This window comes from Equus przewalskii, chromosome 4, assembly GCF_037783145.1.
Source record: "Equus przewalskii isolate Varuska chromosome 4, EquPr2, whole genome shotgun sequence".
In the NCBI taxonomy this organism is placed as follows: Eukaryota; Metazoa; Chordata; class Mammalia; order Perissodactyla; family Equidae; genus Equus; species Equus przewalskii.
In genome coordinates this window covers 11224043-11245074 of record NC_091834.1, presented here as the reverse complement: position 1 = coordinate 11245074, position 21032 = coordinate 11224043, and the positions used below count along the sequence as shown (strand labels likewise).

Below are 21032 nucleotides of genomic sequence, written 5' to 3'. Positions count from 1 at the left end.
GATAACCAACTCAGAAAGGTCAAAGGCCTTGCTAATAAGGCCACACTGCCAATAAGCTAAGTCACAAATCCCAGACATTTTAACCAAAGTCAAACCAGTATTCTTCTACTACACAATAAGAAATAATGAGAAAAATAAGGTGAAAGAGACAAATTAGGTTAAAGGTCAGGCTGAGGGATATGGACTTTATAATAGAAGAAACTAATGGAAGTTCCATCAGTGAAAAAGATGATTTTGATTATCTCCACAGCGAATACAGACTACTTCCAACAGAAGTTCTTCTATGCAAAATAATCATATCTATATCTAGATACTTTTTTGTGAAAAGTTGTCCTATCTCTAAAGAACTCTGTTCTTTTTACATGAAAGTTACTACGTATACACAGCAGAGTAAGAGCCTAGATATAGTTTCACAGCAAATCCAGATGTGTCAGATCATGTCTTGAGGGTTCCAAGGAGTAAGCAGAGGGATAGCATCTGTGAGGCTGAGAAATGACCATAAGGACTATGGCATCTGCCAAAGATGTTGTATCTGACTTAGAAAATCCATTTCTCCTTTGTTCATCTCCATTTCTTTTTTCCATTCTTAGGACTTACTCCACTCCTACCTCCATGAGTGGGTGCTGGTAAGTCTAAGCCAATCATTGTATCCCACTATTTTGTCATAGCAGTTATTTCAGGAATGAGTACCCATCTTCAGTCAATGTGAGAAAGTGAATTCCAGGACCTAAATGGAACCTTTTAGAAGAAATGCTCTTGCTGCTTCTGTTATAAAGATTTGAAACTGGGAACTACCACAGACATGTGGTCAGGGTAAGGGGAAAGCCTGGTTTCTGTGTGGAACCCAAGGGTGAAGCTGATTCCACAGAGGCAGAGCAGGAGGTGCAGAAGAATTGGGACTCTGGTGACACTGAGCTCCTGGTTCAAGTTTGCCCTGCAGACAACACTAATCTCTGAACTTTCCAGTTATGGGAGTCAATAGCTGTGATTGTGTGATCAAATATTTCAAGCATGCAGATGAGTACAGAGGATAACATAACAAATCCCCATTTATGCGTCTCCTATAAGGAAAAATACAACTTTTCTTACTTGCATCAAAGCAGAGTCTTTTTCCCCAAGAACTAAAGCATCACAAACAGTATTGGAAGTATCTTCTTACGCTTCTGTAGTACCATTATCCTTTCTTCTTTAATAATTCTTCTAGAATGTCTTAGTGTGGCTGCTCTGGTTTTTTTTTTTAATCTATATCATGTACCCTTTCAACATATAGTTTAATTTAATTTTGAAAAATTGTGGTTAAATACACATAAAATTTACCATCCTAACGTTTTTAAGTTTACAATTCAGCAGTATTAAGTATATTTACATTGTTGTGCAACCAATCTCCAGAACGTTTTCATCGTACAAAACTGAAGGTCTATACAACTTCCTATTCCCCCTTCCGTCAGCCCCCGGCAATAAAAATTACCATATATTATTATCAATCATTTTTACATTGTGTTCTCCAGAAGAATAAGATTGTGTGCGTGTGCACGTGCGTAGTTGGGGACAGGAGGAGGTTAAGTATCACGTTCAGTCAGAACATACCTACTTTAATCTGTTTTGTACTAGATTTAGTTTGAAAAAGAAACCTGTTCTTTGAAAACCACAGATTACAAAGGAATCGACCTTGGTTGCAAAATCTTACTGTGAAGATCTAAAACCTACTAGAAGCATAACCTTTCTTTCACTCTTCATATGCTCTATGATAACTACTTTAATAAGCAAGCTAATTTCTTTTCAGCTTTTCTGCTAAAAGTCGACCTGCTAAATCTGCTAAAAATAAACTCCTATGGTTTATTAAAGGCAATTCCAGGTAAGATTTTGCATCCACACTTTTAGAAATAATATATACGCCCACCATAAAGTTTCTTTGTTAGTTTACGGCATTATAACATTAAAAATGTAAGGAAAACATACTCTAATACTACTAGAAACTGTTTCTCAATCACTAAAAATCTAGACATTGACATTAAGGCAATATTTTTATGTACCTAATAATTACTCAAATGGTCAATATCTATAACAAAATCTGCAAATTAGCAACATGGTAAGTATGCAGAATTGGTTATGCAAATAGGCAAACATACCTTTATCCTTCTTAAAATCCAGAGCATCTTCTTTATCGGTCACTATTTCCTTCATATTGATAATACTCTGATGGGTAAGCTGCCGGAGAATTTTAATTTCTCGAATTGCTGTAATCGGAAAGCCTTCCTTTTCATTATCTAGACGTACTTTTTTTAAGGCTACCATCTCTCCTATTAGGAAATTAAATAAAATGAGGTTAACCAGCTGACAAAACCAAAGGACATTTTTCTTAATTTTAAATTTATTTTAATTCATAATTTCTGCTCCTACCTCTTGAAATGTTGTTACAACTCACAAAATATATTTTAGTTTCCAACATACCAAATTATAATGTTTATAGTTCAAAAGATTAAGTCTCTGGTTAAATAAATTATGGGATATCAATCCCATAATACTATGCAATAGTAGAATACTATGCAATTGTTAAAAAAGATGGGATAGGTCCACATGTATTGTTATTTTATGCTCTCCAAGATATATTAAATGTAAAAAGCAAGATGAATAAGAGTAGATACATTACACCGCCATTTTTAGAAAGTGAAGGAGGAGAGGATAAATATACCTAATATACTTAATATGCATAAAATCTCTCTGAACAGATGAGAAAATTCTGCACACTGTACAGGTGAGAAAATATGCTCAGACATATTAACTTGACTAAAGTTGCCCAATTACCAAGTAGTAAAACTGAGATTCAAAATCTGGTTTAGCTGTCTCAAAAGTATGTGCTCTTCCCAATACACTAAATGGCCTCATAATTTAGACATGAGTAAGTTTTGTATCAGATAAAATCTAAATATTAAATAACACACACACAAATCTCATTATAAGAAAGCATTCATTATAAAAAACAGTTGTTCATTCCACTGCTTTGGAGAAAAAACAAATTCTGAACTTAGAAATTTTCCAAAAGAAGGATTCTGCCCTTTTAATCCTTAAAACTTATTTGATTCTTTTTTATGGAAGTCTAAAATGTAGTATGATTCCTTGTTTTATTAAACAGCTTTAAAAAGTTATAATTTAATCTCTTTTTGATAATGAAGAATCGTCATTATAAATGTTATTACTCTATGCTGTAACTGCCTTCCGGAGTTTTTAAGAAGAAGGTAGTTTCCCCTATACTACATGGCCTCAAATAGCTATAGTATTTTAATCTACTAACTTACTCAACAAGGAATTATAAATAAAGATTAAACACTGGCTCTAAGCATTATTTAGTCAAATAGACAGCCATTGACACAGTTACTTTTTCCTGAGCTGCAAGGCCTTTTAAAACTTTCTCTCAGGTTCCTGACTGCGTTCTGAAAGATTAAGCTGCTAAATCTGGCCTCCAAATAAAGAGTAATTTCTACAGAAAAAAAATTATTTTGGCCAAAGATAAAAATTTTGCATGAGGCTTAATACAACAAAGTTACCACTAAGACTAACAATTAAGGTCAAGATACTTTTTATCTCTGATTACTAACAACATAAGAATTTATTCAACATAAAAGAAACTTAAATCCCACCATACTACACATCACAAATACTGAAGAAATACTTTTAAAAAGATACATGTACACGCACCCACTTATAGGTACTCATATCTTACATAAGTGCACATATGAAATAAAATAAAAAAGATGAAACAAAAGCATGATAAATTCTAATTTAACTTTTTTTTAAATTTGTGTTTAATTTGTTTAAATACAAATTAAGTATACTCCACAGACCCAAAGAGCCACAACATTTGGCATTCTTACCAGTGTCTTTATCCCTGGCTTTGTAAACTTGTCCATAGGTACCTTCTCCGATAATTCCGATGATATCAAATTTATCCACGCAGCGTTTTCCCCAGTCAATATCTTTTTCTTTGATTTCACCATAGCGAGGCCCACATATTCTATCAAATATAGTTCTGAAGTTTTTATATACAATCAAGCAAACTGAATAAAATGTTTAATACTCAATGTCCACCCTCCATCCAATCTTATATCCTTTATTTGCCCCCAATCCTTGCATATTTGTGATCATCTATCTAGGACAAGTAACACTGTGATTTGGCATTATAAGTTGCCATGAAACTTAAGGTATCACTTCTCCATACTGACTCTTCTTCTGAAGACTAACAATTAAACTGGGAAGGAGAAGAATTAAAGTTTGTATGAAGGACTTCAGAAATAAAATGTAATTTTTCAGCGAGTGGATAAAATCAACACTAGCATAAAGAGTCAAGGTTCTCTAACCAACTTCCAGAAAGTTTTCCTTTCCATTAATGAACTATATATATATATCTATGCTCTCAAAAAACAAAAGTTTGATAATGAACATTACCAAAAATATAACTATACAGCTTATTGACAAATTTAGACTTACGGCTACATGAAATTTTCTTAAAAATGGAAACACCAGAAAGATTTTTAGTCTAAAAGAGCACAGAAGTATTAATATAATCAACTGTCAGGAATCCACACTTTAAGTATGTGTATATATTATATATACATATGACAAATATTTACCATTCTTCAAAAAGACTTGTAATTTTGTAGTATTTTAATATTCTAGTAGCTAACAGAAACTCAAGCAAAAGAATAAAGCTACAACACTCAAGGAGAGTCTATTTTAAAAGAGTCTATTTTAAAAGTTTTCTAACTTTCTACTCCATACTAGAAAAGCACTTCATACTCTTACACTAGGCCCTACCCGAACAGCAATTCTAAAATCAGATCTAACTCAGTCTTACTCACACTTTCCCTTGGATAAGTAGAAGTAAAAAAAGAAATCAACGTTCTCTTCCCTTAACTGATGAACAGGTTTCAAGGGACAGTTATCTCTAGGCACTTACTTGAAGCTAATTTAGGACACAGATTTCAAACCTTCTTCCACTCCACCACCTCTTGCAAAATGAAGAATGAATTTAGTTATGTGAGCAAATGAAGGTAAAAGCAAAGGAAAACATAGCAGCTTGCCCATTACTAATTTTGTTTGGGCTCAGTGAATGCTGACTTTCGTCTTCCAATTGTCCAATTTCAGTGTTTCTGTGTTATTTAAATATCACAATTATAGAAATTATCTTTAACACATACAATACCCCAAGAAATTAATACATTACAAACTGAGAGAGAAAATTAAATTTGGTTTTATTAGTCATTTTGAATAGGTATGCAGGCAATTATGAAAATTTCTTTTCAAAACTATTAGAATTTATTCAGATACTTAAGTTGAAAGAATAAATACACTTTTTATTATTTTAAATCTTAATTTTGTGTTTTATGGTTTTATGATGATCCAGAATCATCTCTGGTCAATTTAAGAGCAGGTAGAAAGCAAGCACATACTTAGGTCTCCTTTTACTATGTAACTGTGTTGCTGTTTTCTTTTCCTCTGGACTCTTGGAGAGATCATCCCCTCCTGGTAGCTCAGGGGGCAGTGGTAAATCAGCAAGTAGACATCGTAGTTTCTTTTCTACTTCTTTTTTAACCGCTTTTACTGAAATATTTCCTCGTAAGCTAAAAAAGAAAGGAGTCAGACAAATAAACAAAACACAAAAATGTATTTCATTGAGAAATAAAAATACAACCATTTCTTACATTTAAGCAGAATGCAATGGCAAACTACTAAACTGAGGGTCAGCCCCGGTGGCCAAATGGTTAAGTTTGGTGCGCTTCGCTTTGGCAGCCCAGGTTCGGTTCCTGGGCAAGGACCTGTACCACTCATCTGTTGGTAGCCAAGCCATGCTGTTGCAGCAGTTCATAAAAAAAGGAAAAAGAGAAGAAGACTGGCAATGGATGTTAGTTTAGAGCAAATCTTCCTCAGCAAAAGAAAAAAAATACTAAACTGAGTTTTTTCACTTTCCAGCTAAAATAATATACTGTATTTGACTGCAAAATACAAGATTTGGGGGGAAAAAGGTTCAGAATTAGATTAAAAAAGAAAATTTGAACAAAGTATGGATTTTAGTTACCAATAATGTATCAATATTGGTTCATTAACTGTAACAAAGGTACCATACTAATCTATGTTATTAATGAAGAAACAGAGTGCAGGGTATATGAGGACTCTCTGTAGTATCACCGTAATTTTTCTGTAATTCTACAATGTTCCAAAAAAGTAGTTTATTTTTAAAAATGATATATAATTACTATAAAACTCTAAGTTAAAACTGAAAGTCGACTAGTCATGCATTATAGGAAAATTCATTAGTTTTGTAACAGCATTTGGTTTAATTCTGGTAGAGAGACAAAAAGTGGTTTTGTTGTAAGAAATAAATAAAACTACATGCTATTATTTATCTTGTCTGTTTAAATAACCACAAACACCTATTTTACCTTTGCCCTTTTTCAGGGTTAATTCTTCTAAACTGGACAGTGATTCTTTAAAAATGTTTTAAGGCTCTAGCTTAGTAGCATTACACGTGAAAATTCAAGTTCAATTAGTTTTGTACATTTTATGAATACACAAATAAACACAGAAATAAAGAGCTCTGATTTTTAAAGAATATTTTAACTTGGGAATTGATTATTTTAAACCTCCCAAATACTAAAAAATCTGTTTAACAATGTGATATATTCAAAGAGAATCTCATAACAATAATATAATTTGGATTTCACTTACTTTCATTGCAGTTATGACTCCCATAATGAAAATGTTCAGTGAGACCACATAGCTGTGGTCAGAAACTGCTAATGATGTTATCGATGTAAATCACTTTATTTTAATTATAACTTCTTCTATTCATGTTAAACATTAATACTATTATATAAATGGATCCATTAATAACATCTGATAAAAACTATTTATCAATAATCATAATAAAATTGTGCCTTTTCTCCATAATCCCATGTTACCCACTAGAAGGTTAACAGAGAAAACCTGCTCAAAAGGAAACTGGTTTGCAGTTTAATTTTTAAAGTAATGGTATCACAGAAGCCCACTTTTCAAATTTAACGTCCCTCCATTCAAGAAATATCAATTATACCCTTCTACGTGCTAGGTATTATGTAGGGCACTAGAGTTTAACAACAAGAACAGTAACAAATACATTAAGATACAGCTCCTCTCGGAAAGGAGCTTACGGTCTTTTGGAGAACACAGTCAGGTAAGCAGCAGGATAAAGTACCATACGAACAGATTCCCAGAGCAATGTGGTAGCTAAAAGGCAGCTAAATCAGGATTGAAAGACTGTAAAGCTTCTTTCTAGAAAAAGTACCACTTGAACTCTGTTCTGAAAATAAGACTATTTAAAATTATTTATTTAGAAAACTGTAGTCTCTAACTTGTAATTAAGCTTCAGTCAACAATTCTCATTTTTCTAAAGATTCAATCAACATTTTTGGGGGAAAAACTTAAAAGTCTTAAGTTTACTTAAAACTTAAAATTTAAAAGCCTGTCTGTATTCAAATATATCACTGTATGAAACATCAAATTCAGCAAGCCTCCCAAACTTAAGAGAAATAAAATATTACTTTCCAAGAATAACATTATATAATTAAAAACATTATATTTTCACTGAATACTTGCAATAACCAAACAGGAAACGTGATTTTAAAATGTTTCCATATACTACAGCAACAAAAACAACAAAATGCCTTAATAAAAAATGTACAAGACCAACAGAAGAAAATTAAAACATCTGACTGATGAACACAAAACTAGATCTGAATGAACAGAAAGAAACCATGTTTTTGTATGGGAATTGTAACAGTGTAAAGCTGTCAGTCTCCAATTTAACCTACTCTATTTAACAGTCCCAAACAAAACCTGAGCAAGAGTTTTTTAAATACAATTTGACAAGCTGACTGATCATAAAATCGGTCTAAGAATAAAGGTAAAAACCTGCCAAGAAACTTCTGAAAAGGAATAACAAACTGGGATTTGCCCTGTCATATGGTTAACCTATTTAAAAAGATCCCAAACTAGAAGCCAAAGGCTGCTTGAAGTCAAAGAATATGTATTATTGTCTACCCAATGTTTTCCAAAAACTGTGGATTGTCAATAGTTTTAAATCAGAAGATTTACATAAACATTCCAAGTCCAGGCTTCTTAAAAAAACATCAAAAGCTCTAGCAACAATGAGTCCAAATTCACGTACAGCAGCACTGAAGTTGTGGTTGAAAAGCAGGGCTATTTACTAATCAGTAATTTACTCCATCCCTTCACTTTTACATTACCTGCCTACCCTTATAACATAAATTTGAGTTTGAGAGCCCATATACCATGCATCTAAAGAAGTTAAAATAAAAAGGTACTGGCAAAGAAATAATAAGACATGTTAACAGAAAATAGAGTCCAGAAACACATGGATATTGACAAGAATTTTTATATATGGCACCACAAATCAGAGCGATGGATTATTCAATAAATGATGTTAGTAACAACTGGACCTATTAGTCCACAGGGTGATGGGGAAGAGCATATAATCAGACCATTCCTTTCTTCTTCTTAGAATAACCAAAACCAAATTTCTGTGAGATTTAAATTAACCCTTTTTTAACTTTATGAACTTCTAAGTTTCAAAGAAAAAATGATAGAGCTGACTACAGTAAAAAATTGGAAAACATCCATATAGCCAAAAACAAAACAATAAATGTCAAAGACAAGCAAGAGACTCTGAGAGGCAAAGGTCAAGATCCTTAACATAAGGAGAATATACAAATCAATTAGAAAAAGGAAAACAATCTAAAGGAAAAGCCAACATAAGACATGAACAAGCAACAAGGAAAAAATAGCCAACAAATGTTCACAAGATGCTACATCTCAATAACCAGAAAAACGCGAAATCAAGTGATTACATATTTTAAAGATTGTCAAAAATCCAAAATTGACAATATTCAGTGCTGTTGAAGCAATTTCATACATTTGGATGCATAAATTGGTACACAGTCTTATTAGGATAAAATCTGGCAGTTTCTGTCAATTTTAAATGTGCATACTCTGGCCCTGCAACTATCCTACAAAAATCGCTCATGTGTGGGGCCAGCCCCATGGCCGAGTGGTTAAGTTTGTGTGTTCTGCTTCGGTGGCCCAGGGTTTTGCTGGTTCAGATCCTGGGCACGGATCTAGCACCACTCATCAAGCCATGCTCAGGCAGTGTCCCACATGCCACAACTAGAAGGACCCACAACTAAAATATACAACTATGTACTGGAGGGCTTTGAGGAGAAAAAGGAAAAACAAAAAAAAATAAATTAAAAAAATAATAAAATTCCATAGACTAAATAAACAGCAGAAATTTTTTAAAAAATTGCTCGTCTACATAAAATATTAATATATAAGAAGAGTTTAACAGCAAACAATTATAAATCTGAACATCCATTAATCAATAGCAGAACAGTTAATAAGAGCATGATGCATCCATTCCTATAGATAGGAATACTGAACCTATCTATACCAACATGGAAAGATCTCCAACATAGCAAACGAAAAAAACAAGTCAAGAAATATTATGCATAGTACGATCTTAATTTGTTTTTAAAGAAGACGATTTATTATATGAAAACATATAGTTAACAGTCTATTTTATGAGAGTAATGGATTCCAGGTCTGGGAGAGAAGCAAAGTTCAAAGTGAGCATAAAAGATATTATTGGCTAGGAAGCAAGGAAGCACTCAAAAATTAATGAGAAGTCAGCTTAAAAGAGTTCCCACTGGCCAAATTCAGACAACTGGAGCATCAAAAAGAAGAGTGACAGTAACTGGTATTGAATCAATCTTTGGCCACACATGTCAGTAGCAGTACTGAGGAATCTTAAGAAACTTTATATCCATGAAACACACAAACACATTCAAAGAAAGAAAAGCAGACACACAATAAAAGACAAAAGCAGAAGAGACAGAAAAGAAAGTGGATCAAAAACATTTTTTAATGACCTAGTATGAAATGTGCCACCATCACCATCTCATTAAAAATGGATGCACACAGAATACCCTCTTTAAGCATTCACATGGGTACATTCTAAGTTCTTGAAAATATCACCAGGAAAAATTCACCCCTAAAGAACATATAAAGAATTAAGTAGAGAATAACCAGTCTCACTGGTCCAGAATCACTGGGTTCTGGGCAACTGGGTTATTCTCTCACTAATGAAGTGACTCAATTCTGCACTCATACCTCTGTCTCTGTGCTGGAGAGCCTATTCTACGACTCATCAAAATCACAAACCACTACTGTTAGGAACCCTTAGTGTTCCTAAGAACATTCAAACCCGCAAATACCACAATTAGAGTAGTATAACTGGATAACACTTGATTAAATTGGATGGGGTGTCTCAGCAACATTTTTGATTGTAGAAAAAAGACGCCTCAGATGGCATGAAACACAGAAATTTTTGTTTGCTTCAAATTATAAAATTTTCATAATGCCAGCCAAAGTGAGCACTTGTAAGACCTGCCCACATGGCATTTTTATACACTTGTTTTCAAATTCTATAAAGATGTCAGCTAGAAAAACTGCCCATATGGTTGCTTTTTAATAGAAAGTGGGGGGAAAAAACAGTTCTGATTTCTTCATAAAAATAAAAATAAAAAAGGCTAAGTATTATAATAGGCAGATATCACACAATCGCATAATGCTTCTATCCTAGCATACATTTAAGAAACATTCTCAGAACCGCAATTACTTTACGGTCACACTCCTACCTTCATTCTCGTAAAAATAAAATGTTTCAAAATAAAAAAAAAAGTTAATACCCCCGATACTCACAATAGAAATGTGTAAACAGGTCAAAGGAAAGCATAACCACATTATGTGTTTTCTGTAATATGTAATTAATCACTAATTGCAAAAAGTTAAGAAAAGACCAGAAAGTCATAAATTTATAAAGCCATCTGAAGTGATAAATTTATAAGGCCACTGTAGAAACTTATAAGTAACCAAGATACATGCTTTATATCACCCAGGGCACACTCTCTCATAAAATGTCTTATCTCTGACAGTATCATCAAGGAATACTAGCCAAAGAAAATACGGGCATTTCTAATTCCAAAATTCAAACTAAAATATACATTGTACCCCAAGGCAATAGCAAATTTTTCCTGGAATTCTTAGAAAAACCATAATTTTGTCAATTTACAATTATAATTTACAAGCAATGTGCTTCATTTTAAGATGTAATAAACAAAATTAATTCATTTACTTATATTCTTTTTTTTAGTAACTTTTTTTTGAGGGAGGTCAAATAATTTCTCACTTGAAACTTGCATTTTTTTTCCTTGAAATAGGATTGACAACATTTTTTGTGCTTACCTATCAGTATCTTTATCTTCAGGCAGCATGGGAGGCAAGGGTAATGGTGGTAACGTAGAGGTCACTAAAGCCACATGTTGCTCCTTCTCCTTGGCTCCTATGCTTGGTGTAAGTGGTTTGGTTTTCTCTTTAAGAGATACTGGTTCCTCCTTCGTAGCAGCAGATTTACTCTCCTTCCCAACTACAACTGCTTTCTTGGTGGCTTTATCTACAATCAAATTATTGTCCACCTTTGTCACCTGAAGAGGTGGCTTTGTTTTTGCCTTGTCATTCTTTAAAGTTCCACCACTTGAGGGAGAAGGTGCATGCTCAATTTTAAGTTTCTTCGCATCCTTCACGTGGTTGGTTTGTGATGCACTGGCACCAGTTTCTGTGCTCCCCTTGGTAGGTGTAGAAGTGTTTGAGGCTTTGGCAGCTTTGGCAGCGGCCTCAGCAGCCTTAGCTGCTTCTGCAGCTTTCGCTGCCTCTGCAGCTCTTGCTGCCTCTGCAGCTCTTGCTTTTTTATTCTTGTTCAATTCAGCTGCCAGGCTACTCTTGAGAGTTAGTGTGCTAGGAGAAATGCTAGAATGACGACTTCTGGATCTAGACAATCTGTGCCTGCTACGAGATCTTGAATGCCTAGATGAATATGGGCTTCTGCTTCGGGACTTGGCAGACCGTCTGGTGGAAAATAATTAAGATTTAGTCAGTAATTCAGAAAAATTCAGTTTGAAATTTACAAAAACTGCTAACTGAAGCCTGTAAAACAGAATAGAAATTCATTTAATTTCAAAATCAGAATACTTTAAGTTTTTGTGACAGGATTTTTAAAAAACAAAAAGTGCTTTTAAGTAGAATATTATCTAGTCGTCCCAAAAATAGATTGTCTTGATCCTGGTCAGGTCTACCAATGCTCAAAGATGAGGCTGGATGAAAAGAGATTTCTGTGAGAAGAAATACAGTAGGTCCTCCCTATCCTGGGGTTCCACATCTGCAGATTTGACTAACCACGGATCAGAAGGCATACGATGGGTGTGCCCCTACTGAACACATACAGACTATTTTTCTTGTTATTCCCTAACAACGCAGTATAATAACTATTTACATAGCATTTACATTGTACTAGGTATTATAAGTAATCTAGAGATGATTTAAAGTATACAGGAGGATGTGCTTAGGTTATACGCAAATACTACACCATTTCACATAAGGGATTTGATTATCCTCAGATTTTGGTATCTTCGAGGACCCTGGAACCACCTCCCCCATGGATACTGAGGGAGGACTGTAAGAATCAGAAGGAAAAAATGCAACAAGGCATCCCTGTTGTCCCAGAAAACAGAAGCAGACAACAAGGATGCATCAACTGTAGCAGTAGCAGGGTGAAGTCTGACCAATCTTCTACCAGAGAGAGAATTTCTACATCTCAAAAGCACCCTCACCCATAAGTTCAGAACTAAGTAGTGCTCTGTCTACTGCAAGAGGGAAAAAGATGAAACCTGTCGTTGGGCAATAAGTAAGAACAGTCTCTAAATCTTGGAAATTACTTAATAATGACTGTGCAATTCATTTCTCAAAAATATCAGAAAACACAAAAACTAACGTATATTTAAAAGTATGGTGGCAAACAAAATTCCTATAAAACAAATGCGGCACAGCACCAAGTGAAACAAAACTGAGCTTTTTCAAATCCACACATATCAAAACTTTAAAAAAATACTCACAAGACAAAGGCACTATGACAGCACTTTGACATGTTTGACATGTCTCATTTAATATCCACATCAACCCCAGTAAAGTATCTGCAGTTTACAGAGAAGTTGAATCTAAAATATTATGTTACCTGAAGTCAATTCCATACTCATTCATAGCTGTACTGGTTATTACCTTATTGCCACTATCCTCTCTCTCCAATACTCTTCTACCCTATGCCGTGCCCAAGGAGGCTGACCTCAACAGATGCATCTTCTGGGTTCCATGCTGTTTGTCGCTAGCAGATCAGAAGGACGAGAAAAGCTAGATTATTTCTTCCTAGCTCTGTCCCTCCTCTTGGCCACATTTTCTGACAGAAGCTGTGTCCCTCTACCACCATAGCTCCTGTCAGGCACCCACTTCTCCACAACTCTCACCAGGCTCTAATAACACCACATTTCCCTTGCCCCTTTGAACTTCCCTCTATAACTAGTGAAAACATCCCTTGTGGGTTCCCTTAAGCCACCCCTATCTCTTGTGGTCCTTCATTAAAGTCTCTTAAACCATCTGAATTGGATTCAGTTTCCCTCTAGAACCTTGTCTGATGTAGTTGTATGCCAGGTCTTACACTCAGACCTACTGACTGTAAATAGGTAGGTTAACACAATTAATACATTAACACACTGCCAAGGAGATAGCTCTTGCTGAAATTTTGTGAAAGTTATGAGGAGAGTGTAAATGAAGTAAAAAAAAAAACTCCTAGGAACCCATAATTAAAATGGACAGAGAAAAAGAAGAACTGGAAATTTCTGTTTATATCTGACATTAATATGGTATGAAGCAAAAAGTTTAGAAACATTCTACAATTCTAGTATGAAAACAAAATGATAATTAGGTTTAGAATAAACTCAAATACAAATTCAACTTCTCTCTCATTCTTTCAAAAACATTTCAAAATGTACAAAGGGCCAACTAGTGTTCAGCACTGAGCTAGTGTTTCATACAAACTCCACAATTTCACAAAGTATTTATGTAACATTATTTTAGATTAATGGGAACACTGGTTTAGAAAACATTCTAATATAACACTTTCTTATCATTAAATATTCATATATACCAATCATTAAAATCACCCATGAGCTTACAATCATTCATGGAAATGAGAGGGGAAATATTTGGTTAAATATAAAGTGATAAGTTGATTGCAAAATATCTTGGATAACTTTAATATAGGAACCAAAAGTGTCATAATATGAAACACTCAGCCACATTTTTAATTTCCTCTCCCTTCAGACTCTCAGACCTCCCCTGATAAGATACTAATGAACGGCTGAAAGGTACATAGCAGGAGAAAGCAAAGAGAATCATCATCTCATCAGAGGTAACAGCACAGAACTTTTCTTAAATTAACTTTCCTACACTAGCAAGATTTTGGTCACCAGTTACATAAAGATACATAAATTACAATTAACTGAAAGATTTATGATCAGTAAATTTTACCCAAGAGATACAAAGATACTTGGTAAAATTCCAACACAATTAATTCCTCTGGTCTATTAAATTATTCTCTTCTGGATAGAATCTGAATAAGAGAGTTATACAAATTTTCTGCTCTATAAAAAGGATATTTTAGAAATGATGTTTTTATGGTATTTGATCTCTACACCAATTGAATTATTCTAGACACACCCTCCATTCCTCTCTAATTTCTCTATTTGTCTTCACTAGTTCCTTAACTTTTCTATTTCACGTCCTCAAGTTGCATTCTCTCAGATACTGCATATTTGCTACTAAATTTCAATTACATATTTACTTTTTATAACAAACAGAGTTTGAGAACCTAAAATTAAATTAAATACAAAATTCAAGTTTAGGTCATTTTTACTAATGATCTTATACTTCAGCCATACAAAGTTAGGAGGGTAATAGAGAAGTGGATCTTTAAGACTATATAATGAATTATATCATGATGTCTTACTAAAAGAACTGAAATGGATGGCAGATAGCAAGCCCTTGTTTTAGATAAGATTTTTCTTCTTTTAAAAATGTTTTTTCTAATATTTCTGTACTGTAGACTCTACAGTGAATACATAATAGCTATTTCTTGTTTGTTTTTAACATTTTCAAGAGGTTACTGGATCTCTTTAAGAAGTTAAGAGAACTTTTTATGTTTCTAAGGTTTCTCAACTTCAGACAACACAAAACAGAACCAGGATAAAATAACCAGTATCCTGAAACCCAACTGGTTAGTGCTCACTGTTAATTAGGGTAGTGTTCCTTAGAGAAAGAACATGGTGTACTGTTCACTCAACTACATCACAATCTCTGCAAGAGTCCAGGTCTTCTGAAATTGTGCCTAATTAACAAACACTGATTCTTACAAATTTTACTATAATAATATCCAATGGCATTATATAAAATAATATAGAACAGCACTATCCAATAGAACTTTATAACATGATAGAAACGTTCTACACATGTGATGCCCCATACAGCAGGCACTATTCACAACATTTTTTAGCCTAATTCTTCTATCTTGCTTATTTCACATGCTAATAGTAGCTATGCCCATTTCAAAAACTTGTTGATAACCTCCACCACAAAAGGTGCAAAAATGCTTCCCATGCAAAGATGGTTCAACATATGCAAATCAATAAATGTCATACACCACATTAAAAATAAAGACTAAAAATCATATGATAATCTCAAGAGATGCAGAAAAAGCATTCCACAAAATTCAACATCCTTTCATGATAAAAACTAAACAAACTGGGTACAGAAGGAAGGTACCTCAACATAATAAAGGCCATATATGACAAGACCACAGCTAACATCATAGCTAACATCACATAAGTGAAAGCTTTTCCTCTAAGATCAGGAAAAAGACAATGATGCTCACTCTTGCCACTTTTATTTAACACGGTATTGGAAGTCCTGGCCAGAGCAATTAGGCAAGAAAAATAAATAAAACGTATCAAAATTGGAAAGGGAGAAGCAACACTTTCTATTTGCACATGACATGATCTTAAAGACAGAAAACTCTTAAAGACTCTACTCAAAGCTGTTAGAACTAATAAACAAATTCAGTAAAGTTGAAGGATACAAAATCAATATACAACGATCAGTTATGTTTCTATAAATTAACAATGAACTACTGGAAAAAGAAAGAAAACAATCCCATTTACAACAGCATCAAAAAGAACAAAATACTTAGGAATAAATTTAACCAAGGAGGTGATAAAAATGGAAGATACATAATAAATGGAAAGATACTCCATGTTGATAAATTAGAAGAATATTGTTAATATTATGATTAGCATTGTTAATACTATGATTACTAGAGTCCATACTATCCACGAGATCTGCAGATTCAATGTAATCCCTATCAAAATTCCAATGATCTTTTTCATAGAAACAGAAAAAAACAATCCTAAAATTCACATGCAATCAGAAACAACCCCAAAAACAATCTTGAGAGAAAAGAACAAAGCTGAAGGCATCACACATCCTGATTTCAAACTATATTACAAAGCAAGAGTAATCAAAACATGATGGTATTGGCATAAAAACAGAGACACAGATCAAGAGAACAGACTGGAGAACCCAGAAATAAACCCATGCAAAGTCATCCCTCAGTATCTGTGGGAGATTGGTTCCAGAAACCCCCGAGGACACCAAAATCCACAGATGCTCAAACGCCGTACATAAAATGGTCTAATACAAGGAATACAGTTGGCCCTCCTTTCACATCCGTGGATTCAACCAACCAGATGCAAAACCTATGGATACAGAGGGCCATCTGTACATGGTCAACTAATCTTCCACAAAGGAGCCAAGAACATGCAATGGGAAAAGGATAATCTCTCCATTAAATGGTGTTGGGGAATCTAGATAGCCACAAGCAAAAAAATGAAACTGGATCCCTATCTTATACCACACATGAAAATCAACTCAAAACAGGTTAAAGAGCTGAACATAATACCTGAAGCCATAAAATTCCCAGAAGAAAACACAAGGGGTAAGCCCCTTTTCATTGGTCTAGGCAATGATCTTTTGTATTTAACACCAAAAAGAAAGGAAAAGCAAAAGTAAACAAGTGGGACTACATCAAACTAAAACCTTAAGCACAGCAAAGGAAACAGAATGAAAAGGCAACCTACAGAAGGAGAGAAAATATTTGCAAACCTGATATCTGATAAGGGGTTAATAACCAAAATATACAAAGAATTCATACAACGCAAACAGAATAAAACAAAAGGGCAAAGGATGTGAATAGACATTTTTGCAAATAAGACATCCAAATGGCTAACAGGTATCTGAAAAAGTGCTCAACATCACCACTAACCATCGGGGAAATGCAATTCAAAACCACAATGAGATATCACTACACACCTGCTAGGATGTCTATTATCAAAAAGACAAGAGGTGATAAGTGCTAGTAAGGATGCAGAGACAAGGAAACCTTTGTACACTGTTGGTGGGAATGTAAACTGATACGGCCATAACAGAAAATAGTATGGAGGTTCCTCTGGAAGTCAAAAATAGAACTACCATATGATCCAGCAATTCCACTTGTGAGTATATATCCCAAGGAAACTAAATCACTATGTCAAAGAGATATCTGTACTCCCATGTTCATGCAGCACTATTCACAATGGCAAAGGTATGGAAACAACCCGAGTGTCCATCAACAGATGAGTGGATAAAGAAAACTGGGGTGGGGAGGTGTGTACGTATGTATGTGCGCACGTACTTAAAAATAATGGAACATTATGTAACCTTAAAGAAGGAAATCCTGCCATTTGAAACTACACAGATGAACATGGAAGGCATTACGCTATGTGAAATAAGCCAGAGAAAGATAAATACCGCATGGTATCACTTATATGTGGAATCTGGGGGGGGTGGGAGGGGGGAGGCAAACTCAGAGAATAGAATAGTGGCTGCCAGGAGTTAGAGGGTGGGGGAAATGGGGAGAGGTTGGTAAAAGGGTGCCAACTTTCGTTATTAGACGAATAAGGTCTGAGATTTTCATGTATAACATGGTGAATATAAGTGATAATACTGTACTGTATAACTGAAATTAATTTGCTGAGAGAGTAGAACTCAGGTGTTCTCACCAAAATAAAAAAAGGTAAATATGTGAGGTGATGGATGTGTTAATTGACTCAACTGTGGGAATCCACTGACAATGTATACTATATCAAATGATCACATTGACACTTTAAATGTATTACAATTTTATTTGTCAACTATATCTCAACAAAACTGAGGGAAAAAAGCTTCCCAAAATGAAAAGCACTACATAAATATAAAGTGATATTCAAAAACCTGTCTCTCTCAGTCATCCCTTTTGCTACCTTCTCAGTCAAAACTCTAAATATTCCTGTGTAATCTGCATGTATTGGTATTATAACAGTTCTATTAACTATAACAGTACTATGGAAGTCTCTTAAATTCATCTCCTTGTTTCAAATTTTCCTTCATCCTATCTAATTCACACTTACATGCAAAGTGAACATCTTCCTCTAACATCTCCTCCTTGCCATTCTCTATTTTTAATTTCACCACTCTCCTCCACCCATTTACCCAGGCTAGAAATCTTCCCAGTTTCCTGGTGCCCGTACCACATCCCATCAATTGTCTCATTTAATTGATTCTAATCCTACATTCCCTTACATCCATACTTCTCTGGATGTTTCCTATTGCTGCTGTAACAAATTATCACAGATTTAGTGGCTTAAACAACACAAATTTATTATGTTACAGTTCTAGAGGTAAGAAGTCCAAAATCAGTCTCACTGAGCTGAAAATCAACATGTCAACATGCCTTTGTTTCTTCTGTAGTCTGTTTCCTCATCTTTTCCAGCTTCAAAAGGCTATCCATTCCTTAGTTCATGGTCCCACATCAATCCAACTTCTGCTTCCATCATCACATACCTCCCTCTCTCTCCTGTCATCACATGGCCTTTTCTGACTCTGACCCTCCTGCTTCCTTTTATAATGACCCTTGTGATTACATAAGACCAATCCGTACAATCTAGAATAATATCTCCACATCAAGATCCCTATTTAAATCACATCTACAAAGTCCCTTTTGCCATGTAAGGTAACATTCACCTGGACATCTTTGCGGAGGCCATTATTCAGTCTACCACACCCTCCCCTTCAATTCTCAAAGCCACTGTTCTATTTCAGATCTCATTACCTCTCCTCTAGGCTTAAAAATAACTCATCTCTTCATGTCTAGTCTCTCCCTGCTCCCGTTATTTCTACAGACACGATAACCAAACTAATCCTCACTGTTCATTGATTATTACATGTTCCAAATTCACTCACTTCTCTTCCCTTTTTAGTAGTTATTCCAAACCTTCACAGCTTTCTTCAAGCTCACAACACCATTCTCAAAGTCTCTTCTTTTCTTTTTTAAAGCTGGAAGGCCCGCTTGGCCTCTCAGCCCAGGAGTCAGCCCTGATTTTTTTTTTTGTAAGATTGGCACCTGAGCTAGCATCTGTTACCAATTCTCTTTCCTTCTTCTTCTTCTTCTTCTCCCCAACGTCCCCCAGGACATAGTTGTATATCCTAGTTGTAGGTCCTTCTGGTTGTGCTATGTGGGACGCCACCTCAGCAGGGCTTAGATGAGTAGTGCCATGTCCGTGCCCAGGATCCAAACCGGTGAAACCCTGGGCCGCCGAAGCAGAGAGCACGAACTTAACCACTTGGCCACGGGGCCGGCCCCTCAAAGTCTTTTCTTAACACCACTTTATTTCTATCTTGCAGAAAAAACAAAGATTATCATGCATGTCTCCTGGCTGCAAACTTAATCTGTATCTCCATCCACCTTACATTCCACCTGATCTCAGAGTAGAGGTGTTCCTTTTCCAAACCAAGGCTAACTCCTCTATAGTGCTATCAATCTCATATTCTCTAGATCCTTACTTCAAAGAGTATGGCCCACAAACTAGCAGCATCAGCCTCATCCGAGAACTTATCAGAAATGCTGTGTCTCAGGCCCAAACCCAGACCTTCTGATTCAGAATCTGTATTTTAATAAGATCCCCATTACAGTTTGAGATACACTATGCTAGGCTCCTCTATGGTTACTCCATTACTTGTGACTTCAACTCTTTGATATCCATTTGCTATTTCCTTTCAAGGAATAAATAACTCGAGTCTCTAAGATTTTTAAAAACAGACAAGAAAAAACAAGCAAATGATGATACCTTGATATTTTATCTTTAGTTCTCCTTCCCATTACAGCCAAATTCTCATGCCCCCATATACTCCTCAAACCACTGGAATCTGGCTTATATCCTCACTGAAATTACTGAGGTAACCAATGACTTACCTTTGGCAGGGGGGAGAAAGAAAGAAAGAAAAAAATCACTATCTGTCATGACAATGTTGATCATGACACCCTTAAAAACATTTCCTAACGACTTCCACTACCTTTTTTTTCCTGATTATTTTCTCACTTCTATGGCTGTTTCTCAGTGCTCCTTAGTTCCTCTTCTTCATTACACTCATTCTCCCATAATAACTTAATTTATGCTTATGTGTGGCTTAAACTATTATCTAAACATTGATTAACCCCCAAAGTCACCCTCTCTCCTCCCAATTATCCAACATGCACCTTCAACACAATACAACTAAAACTATTAAGCTTTCTTTCCAAATCCACTCCCTTTCTCCTTAAACATACCCCATGATCAGGCATGGCAGCCACTGAAATAGCAGAAACTGTACACCAAGCCACTTACATGGTTATATATTTGGAAAGAAATGGGAATGAAAAGGACATAAAGGATCGCTTTCACATCGTCCTCTGTATGCCTCTCTACTGTTTCAAGTATTTCATATGTAAATTTTAAATATAAAGAGAGTATAGGTTAAAAAAAGCAATGCAATTGCATTGCAGAAAACTAAGAACTCCAGAAAAGTTTAAATATGAACAAAACTGGAAATTATTACAAACCAAATTGTATGGTATGAAAAAACATTGTCAATTT

At 34.9% G+C, this 21032-nt stretch overlaps 1 protein-coding gene across 4 annotated transcripts in view; it reads right to left on the bottom strand.

The window, feature by feature from the left end:
- Window positions 1–21032, bottom strand: part of CDK13 (cyclin dependent kinase 13) — a 111873-nt gene that overhangs the window by 74778 nt on the left and 16063 nt on the right. For all 4 annotated transcript variants that reach the window (XM_070615462.1, XM_070615463.1, XM_008539374.2 and 1 more), the window contains exons 2-5: window positions 11353–12012; window positions 5448–5618; window positions 3873–4012; window positions 2130–2300 (exon numbers count right to left, since the gene is read on the bottom strand). In XM_070615462.1, coding sequence (XP_070471563.1) covers window positions 2130–2300; window positions 3873–4012; window positions 5448–5618; window positions 11353–12012 — 1142 coding nt within the window. The remainder of the gene's footprint in view (window positions 1–2129; window positions 2301–3872; window positions 4013–5447; window positions 5619–11352; window positions 12013–21032) is intronic.